Source organism: Rattus rattus, chromosome 3 (genome assembly GCF_011064425.1).
Source record: "Rattus rattus isolate New Zealand chromosome 3, Rrattus_CSIRO_v1, whole genome shotgun sequence".
NCBI classification, from domain to species: domain Eukaryota; kingdom Metazoa; phylum Chordata; class Mammalia; order Rodentia; family Muridae; genus Rattus; species Rattus rattus.
Window position 1 is genome coordinate 1,586,489 of NC_046156.1, and position 8,497 is coordinate 1,594,985.

The 8,497-nt window shown below is 41.8% G+C and overlaps 1 protein-coding gene across 1 annotated transcript; it reads left to right on the forward strand.

Moving 5' to 3' along the window:
- Positions 1–867: 867 nt before the first annotated feature.
- Positions 868–2,844, forward strand: LOC116895265 (cornifin-A). The gene is made up of 2 exons (XM_032896582.1): positions 868–990; positions 2,095–2,844. The coding sequence occupies exon 2, from the start codon at positions 2,114–2,116 to the stop codon at positions 2,537–2,539; it is 426 nt and encodes a 141-aa protein (XP_032752473.1). The 5' UTR covers positions 868–990; positions 2,095–2,113; the 3' UTR covers positions 2,540–2,844.
- The last annotated feature ends 5,653 nt before the right edge of the window (positions 2,845–8,497 follow it).

Consider the following 8,497-nt stretch of genomic DNA (forward strand, 5'->3'; position numbering starts at 1 on the left):
TTTGCAGATCTAGAAACCGTGATTGTTTATTCCCAGAGCCTTGTAAAGACAGTCTTATACTTCACAAGTTCATCTTGGTAACAGCTTAGGGCCCAACCACAAGGTAGGCCAGACCTCCTTCTGGCTTCTCACAGAGCCAGCCAAACCTCTGCTGTTGTCCCTAGGAGAAAGTGGTTACAAAAGGCTTCCCGGTCTTCAGATGTGGGGAAGAATTCAACTGGGCTAGAAAAGAGGAAGCAGCCACAGTCAGACGGTTGGGTGGAGTGGGAGAAAAGATTACCCTGGAAAACTGATCAGCTTGAGCAGTTGGAAATTTCAGAAACAGGTTGTGGGGAGAGGAGGGAGGTGTGGTAAGGAAGCAAAAGCAGGTTTTCCTAGGTTAGCGGCCAGACAGAAAGGGGTGGGGCTATAGGTGGTATGCACATAATTTTTAATGTGTATAGTTCCATGGAGTTGGAAGGAAATGTAAGAATGTGCATAAAGTTATGAATCATCCACATGGTTAGCAGATGGTTAATACATCTGTGTTTCCAGCACACATCTTCACTAAGAGATAGCAAGTGCCCACCCGCTTCCCCCTTTCCTCTTTGCTTTACTTGCTTACAGGCACATACAGAATACCAGGATCAGCTACCTTAAGGAAGATAGCAGGTGTCAGGACCACTTCAAACCTCCTCCATGCCAGCTCATTAACCCTCTCACAACATAAGCATGACACCTGGGCCTGAGGAGGAGGGTGACAGGCAACCCAGGTGACATCATTGTCAAACTGTCAGTGTCATTATATCAGCTGGGCGGTTTCCATCACAAAAGCTGAGTCAAAGGGTGAACTAGGGAAGGAGAGTGAGTCATAGGTGACTGGTAAGAAAAGAAAACAGCATCTGGGGCAAGTGTGTTTCCTGGAGGTGTTCTTCTTATAAAAAGCCAGCTGCCCATTGCCTTCTCACAGAATCCACACAGACTGAGAGCCTGCTCTTCTCTGAGTATTAGGTAAGTCTCTGCTTGCAACTGATTTGAAATTCTTGCTTACTTTTCACTATGGAAAACTGTACAATGCTAATGTCTATGGCAGAGTTGATGAGGGGTGTTTCTGACAGTTAGAGAACAGTAGCACTGTTTGCTCAAATTATAGCACAGTATGGGTCTTGGAACTTGAGAGACTGTTCAGTTGGCCACCTTAGTAGCCAGCCATGGAATCAGAGATCAGGGTAGGGGAAGGAAGGATCCACTCAAATGTTCACTGAAGTTCACCGCTGGATAAGCTAAGGCTTGGTCTAGACAGCTTTCAGAGTTATTGTAGTACATACTGATAGGGACAATATAGAAATTTAATTCACTAAAAGGATCTGCTAAGGCAATGTTGTGGCCTGTATGGAATATGTCATACTTGCACTCTGGCAGAGAAGGTGATAGAAGAAATTAAAATGCCATGCATAGACAGTACTAGTTAAAGAAGTAATGTTGGGAGGGGCTGAGCAGAGGCCCATGAAATATGATGGACGAGAACATGATAAGCATATATGGAAATGGAGAAAATCTATAGGAAACCATGAGAGTATAAACTAAACAAGCAAAAGCATGGACTAAAGTGTAGCCATTCTGCAAGTCATATTGTGATTTATTTGACCAGGAGGTGGGTATGCTGCTGTCTTTGGGTGAATCTACTTTCCAGATGTCCTGGTGTGTTGGTTCACAAGCCTCTCAGAAGCCAGCTTTATGGAGACACTTTATTGCCTTTTAAAAGTATTATTAATATTTTGGCTAGCATAGATTTTAATATGAGGTTTTTGTATGCGTGTGGCAACATACTTTGGTCTTTTTGTTTATGGCTTGGAGCTTCTTCAACTAGGTAGATACCATGACCAGGGAGAATGAGAGTACAGGAAAAGCCCACTGAGATGGACCAGAGCAGACCACTCTTTGATTCATCATCTATGAAAGACCCAGGAATTATCACACCATGTTTCATTTCCAAGCGTAGAAGTCAGCATGGGGAGGGGCTCTTTCCTCTAAAGGGGCCTGGAATGAAATTGACTTGATTTTGAGGTTACCTTCTCTTTCACTGAATCACTAAATTGTCTGTTCTGTTTCCAGAACCAAGTACTACCTAATCATGAGTTCCCACCAGCAGAAGCAGCCTTGCACTGTACCCCCTCAGCTGCACCAGCAGCAGGTGAAACAGCCTTGCCAGCCACCACCCTGTCACCCTATTCCTGAGCCCTGCAACCCCAAGGTGCCAGAGCCCTGCCAGCCTAAGGTGCCAGAGCCCTGCAACCCCAAGGTGCCAGAGCCTTGCCAACCTAAGGTGCCAGAGCCTTGCCAGCCTAAGGTGCCAGAGCCTTGCCAGCCTAAGGTGCCAGAGCCCTGCCAGCCTAAGGTGCCAGAGCCCTGCCATCCCAAGGCACCTGAGCCCTGCCACCCTGTTGTTCCCGAGCCCTGCCAGCCTGTTGCTCCTGAGCCCTGCCAGCCTGTTGTTCCTGAGCCCTGTCCCCCAACTGTCACTCCATCACCATACCAGCAGAAGACAAAGCAGAAGTAATATTGTCCACAGCCAAGCCTGAAGATCTGATCACCAGATGCTGAGGCTGCTTTCCATCCTGCTTATGAGTCCCGTTGCCTTGTGCTACACATGCTGTGACCTCCAGTCTTAATCCTCCATCCTTGCACCACCTAAAAAGTTGTCTCTCATCCTCATCCTCAAGAGTTCTCGAGCCACTCAACATTACCCAAAGTCTCATTGAATGGCTAATCTTTCCATGGCTCAGGATTCATCTGAATGGGGGTGGGGAATAAGACAAGTATATGTTCAATATTCTTCCCCTCATTAAACACCTTTTAACTCCATACCTGGCTGTGTGTGTATGTATCAATGGCTAACTGAACTGTCATGACTTTCTCGGTATGAAGCAGGAACTAGCACAACAAAACCTGGTCAGTAGGTTTATGGCTGAAAGATGCCTAATTTTGTGATTGAGTGTGTAGGGTGTGTGTGTGTGTGTGTGTGTGTGTGTGTGTGTGTGTGTGTGTAGCTGTAATACACACAGAACACACTGATACAAGAGTATTCAAGATCACTTGCTGTCTATTACTTTGGGAAGCCACAGAGTTTTCTTCTTTCACCTGAGTTGATCACAGCCAAGGGTGTTTGATGCATATTTTATCTCATCACTCACTGTGAGGTCTTTGCCTCCGGTTGTTCCTATTTTGTTTAGTTGATTCTCTTCAAAACACAGTGCTTGTGTATCCAATCTGCATATTTATTTTTTCATTCATCTTTCCTTTTTGACAGAACAACACATAGTTCTAAACATGGAAACATGTTCTGACTTCAAACATGTACACACCAAACACACACAGGAGACAAATCCTTTCCACAGACATTGAAACACATTTCCACATGGTTAGATCTCCAAAATCATGCAACATATACTCTAACCACATCACTCAGTCATTCCTCTTTGAGTGTCACTGAGTGCTCACTGAGGATGGTGCCTACCCTAGGAGTAACCCAAGAAAAATAGCCCTGTGCTCTCCTCATGTAAACATCCCTTCCCATCCCCCTCTCTCTTCTTCACATTTATACACACTGTTATTGTACATTTTACTTCTTTACATAAAACTTAAGAGAAAATACATTAAATCAAAAGGGTTAAGAAAGAATATTTGCAGGCTTCAGAAGATATATTAGTCCAGGTAAGATAAAAAACATAAAGTCAAGTGTGAGTAGGTTAGTAGGACATAAAATATTGGAGTAAGGGAATGTTGAAAAGTATTTAGTTCATGTTCCAGATACCTGGCATGGGGCAATCATTACTAAAGGTAACCAAGAAACTGAATTTCTGATTTACTGAAGCAAAATCTATGGCTCATGTCTCTGGTTTACTTTACTGACACTCTTTCAGTTTCCCATGATAATCAGAGAGTCTGCATTCATGTAACTGACTACAGAAAGCAAGGAGAAATTTCAGAGGAGCTTCAGTTTTCCCTGGGATGTGTCTCATAGTAGACATGTAGTACCTGTGGGTTATACATGGGCCCCAAATTTGGAAAATGTTCAGAGATAATTGGAAGCAAAAGACAAAAATTGATTACCAAGGATTTGTAAGTTGGGCAGCTGGTGATCTGGCAGAGAATGACATCACATGTGTGCACATGTGAAGTGGTTTCAAATTATGACATATTGCCACGATGGAAAATGTCATTAATGTTTCTAGGAACAGTCATCATTGGCAGACCTTGAGTTAGGACACTGGTCAGAACACTAACATTTAGAGGTATAAAGGAAAAAGACTTGAAGTGTTGGGAAAAATCAATCAAATTCTTTACACTTTGGGAGGTCAGGCAGAAGGATTACAAAGAATTATAAATCCATGTGAGATTATCAATTCATTCTGACCAGCCTCAAAAAAATTAAGTGAAAAAATATTTTGAGGTGTATAGTTTAGTGATAGAGCATGTAACTAGCATGGGTGAATCTGTACATTCAGTACCTAGAAACACACACAAAAACATATGCATTGTATGCCTTCTGCCCTCCACTGGGAATTAGTCATTCCTGACACATTTCAGTATTACACACAACATGAAGGATGAGACTGAGTCATCATTCCCATGGGAAAGTGCTTGGTTGTTTGTGCCTAAATGTGTAATCATACTATGATCAAATAAGAATAATCACATAGAAAATCCTAGACTGTGTCAGGATCATAAAAAAATACCATAGCATACAATACACATAATCATATCTATGTATAACACAAAGGGAGATGTGGGAGTAGATCTGGGAGAGAAAGAAGGTATGTGTCATGGGGACTATGAGGAGAGGGAGGAGGGAAAACTGTGTAATATATAAGAGAAGAATAAAGCAAAGTAAAACAAAACAAAAGGCTGGCAGTTTATTTCTGAAGGCCCAAAGCCCTTTCCAGAAAATCAGCCCAAGGTTAAAAATAGTAGGGACATGGTTTTAAGTTTGTTGATTTGTTTTTCCACCCCTCCCCTCCCTCTCTCCTTTTTTGTGTGTGATCACAGAGGCCAAAAGCATGTTTGGGTGTGATAATCAATATGACTCCATTACTCTATTCAATTCACAACAACTCTAGTCTGACTCTCTGACTTTTGAAACTGGAATCCCAAGATTACAGAGCACTGGGCAGGAACAGAACTATCCTCTTCCCCCACAGCTGTTTTCCCACTGTGAGAGGCTGTCATTCCCTCTGTGAACAGTAGAGGGCAATTGCTGCCTTTGATGAAGAACCGAGAACTACAGGTTCACAGCGTGGTGAATTGCTGACTGCTCTTTAGGCAGACAAAACCATTAGTGCTCAGTTCTACTTTTCATGACTGCAGCTTGGTCTCCTCATTGTTACATCAGTGCTGTTAGCAAAGCCACAAGTCCTCAGGTGACAAGCCTAACAGGAACAAACAAACAAACAAACAAGCAAACAAACAAAATATTGTAAAGGTTCATTTGTGTGTTTCAATCTGACTACCAGATGTTAAAAAATTTACTCCAAAGACATGGAAATTTCTCCAAGAATCTCATGCTGAGTAAAAGGCCCTGGGCAGAGGTATGACTTGCCTCTCCAGAAAGATATTTCATACAGTTCTAAAAACTTAACACTTTACAGGATGAAATTCCAGCTCAGACAATGAGGGACACACTTGGATCAGGCTTGCGTAGACGGTGTATCTATGGCCAGATATTTAACTTGAATATTGCTTAAGGCAGATAGACTCAGGGGAGAGGGTGTCTTGTATGTTTTTGTCCCTCTTTCCAATCTGAACACATTGAATAAATCGTTTTCTAATTTCCCCTATTAATTTGGGTCTTTTAACAATATTTTAGGTTTATTTTATTCAGCATATATGGTGTATATGTGCTTGACTGCATGCATGTAAATGTACCCCATGTATGTCTGGTGCCAAAGGATGTCAAAAGAGAATGGCAAGATTCCCTGAAACTGGAGTTTCAGATGGCTTTGAAACACCATGAGTGCTGGAAACTAAAACCAGATAGATCCTACCTCTCCAGCCTCAAAGTGGCTCTTTTATCCAGCAAAATTGGGTATGGGTGGCTGAAGCTGTCTTTGGAGCACATAAGCTGTTTGAAATCACCCATGTGTGTTGAAGAAAAATCACAGTATCTGATTTATGGAAGAACTTTGCATGAGGCAGTTCACACTAGACTGCTGTCTGAATCCTCCTTAGCTCTGTTTGGCATCTCTTCTGTGGGTAGCTGTGCCAACCCCTTTTCTAGCCAGTTTCCTCTGTAGTCAGCTTCCTCCTCAGGCAACTTCCTCCACTTCTACTTGACTCCACATTTCCCTTCCTGCACTTCCTTTTGCCCCTTGCCCATTTTTCTGGATAATGTTTAGCACTTGCCCACCCAACATCCTTCCCCAGATCCAAGTAGCTAGTCTGGACGGTTTGATTATTAGACCTCCTCTGGTATTCGGATATTGATCTGTTCAGCTCTCAATTTGCACAGCTCATCTGAAACTGCTCTGTACTTCCCACCTCGCATACTCTATCTGAACTCAGACCTGACTGACTCCCCATGAAGGCAGGAACATTCTCTGTATACACGGGACTCAGCTTGCTCCATCAAGTTGTCCAAATCATTGAACGCTGATAGTCCATCCTTTTGCTGAACGATTGATTTGACAGAAACATCTGCCCTATGGATTGGCAAGGAAGTTTTGTTTTACTTAGTCACCCATGTGACTTGGGCTCCTTGCCCTCTGCAGTTTAAACGTCTTCCAAGTCTCTCCATTTCACACCGCTGTATGGACTTAAAAGGCCTGCTTATGGACAGGAAAACTTATTCCTGGAGCCCAGAGGTGATCTTCATCACTGGCCTACTGTCCCCCGGGACCAAGGCATTTCTACAGTATTATGGAGATGCATCAAACCAGGAGTATAAACTATGTCTGTGCTTGAGAGGGAAAGGAAACACACACATCGAGGATATTCAAAGCCTTTAACAGCCTACTCCTTTGTCCATCAATCTTATATTACTCCATTGCCAACCCTTAAAATAGGTTCTGCCAAGGAAGTGATGGCAGGAAGTTAACCTTCTATCCTCCCCCTCACTATTTGGGGCAATATATAGTCTCTTACATCAGCTTATCATGAATCAGGTCTTCATAAACCAAAAAATTAGGACATTGAAATTACAAATGATCCCTTTCTCATTGCCCAGGCAGTGTGGCATGGTGAAAAAAGGAAGGAAAAATCCAGTAACATCAGTGTGGGTGGATGAAGGATGGAAGTCAAAAACTCTACTTACTAAGTAACATAAACCCACTCTGGGTGGAACCCCATGGTCCTCTGTTGTCTGTACTGGTGTCTTGAGCTCCATTGTGATCATTAACTTCTATAGCCATGCTTATAAAATGCTTGAGAATCTAATGGCCATCTTTGGCATGATGTGCTTCTAGAAAACCTGCAAGTCCTTCTAAGGTCTTTCCATGCTTGCATGTTATATTGGGGTTATGAACAAGGACTGCTTTGTACATATCATAATCTTTTTAAAAAATATTTTGTATTATTTTATATGCATGGGTGTTTTATTTATATAAATACCTGTGCACTACCTGCATATTTGCTGTCTGGGAAGCCAAGAAAAGGGTGGTGGATCACTGGAACTGGACTTGCATATGGCTGTGAGCCACTAAATGGATTCTGAAAATCTAATCTAGGTGCTCTTAAAAACCACCTGGTGTTCTTAAGCATGGAGCCATTTCTCCAGCCCTTGCTAGAGCAGGAAGGGCTTCGTGATGACCAGATTCAGAGTCTCATATAAGCAATGACACAATTCTAATATGGGTGTTATAGTCTGTTTCCTGAGAATTGTGTCTCTCAAATGTTAGCATTTTAGTTTTGCCTTGTGTGTAGCAGTTGAGTGTCATATTTGCTTAGAATTTTCTTTATCATAACTGATAACTTAAAACTGACAACTAATAAACTGATAACTAAAAGGATGTCAAACTGCCATTATGTAAAACTTATCATGAAGTGAAAGCATAGTTATCCAAATTATGAATTCTTTTAATATTGATCAATTAAAACATTTATCAAAATGATACTGGAATAAGTTATTTTTATCAACCAAGGACAGAAGAACTAATGTCAGCTAAATTTTTTTTAGTTAGAATCACTATTGCTTTGTTTTCATCAACTAAGAATATAAAATCTGATGTCTGCTTTTATTTTTATCAAGTAATAATACGTGAACTGATGTCTCTTAACATAACAAATTTCCTCTTCCTAAAAGACAACTATATATGACCTGAATCCACCTTTGTAGCTGCCTTCCTCCTAAAACTGCAGAACCTCCTAAAAATAGAGACATTCAGACACAGTAACATTTGGAGGCATCAAAAGGCATTATTGAGTATTTTTGCTTTAGACTATTTGGTATATTTTGCATCTGCAGACTTGGTAGCTCAAAGTGGGCCCATAGAAGAATTACAGTTTGATATCTCCTATTCGTCAT

Coding starts and splice junctions, on each gene's coding strand:
- LOC116895265 (XM_032896582.1), top strand. CDS start 2,114: ATGAGTTCCCACCAGCAGAAGCAGCCTTGCACTGTACCCCCTCAGCTG.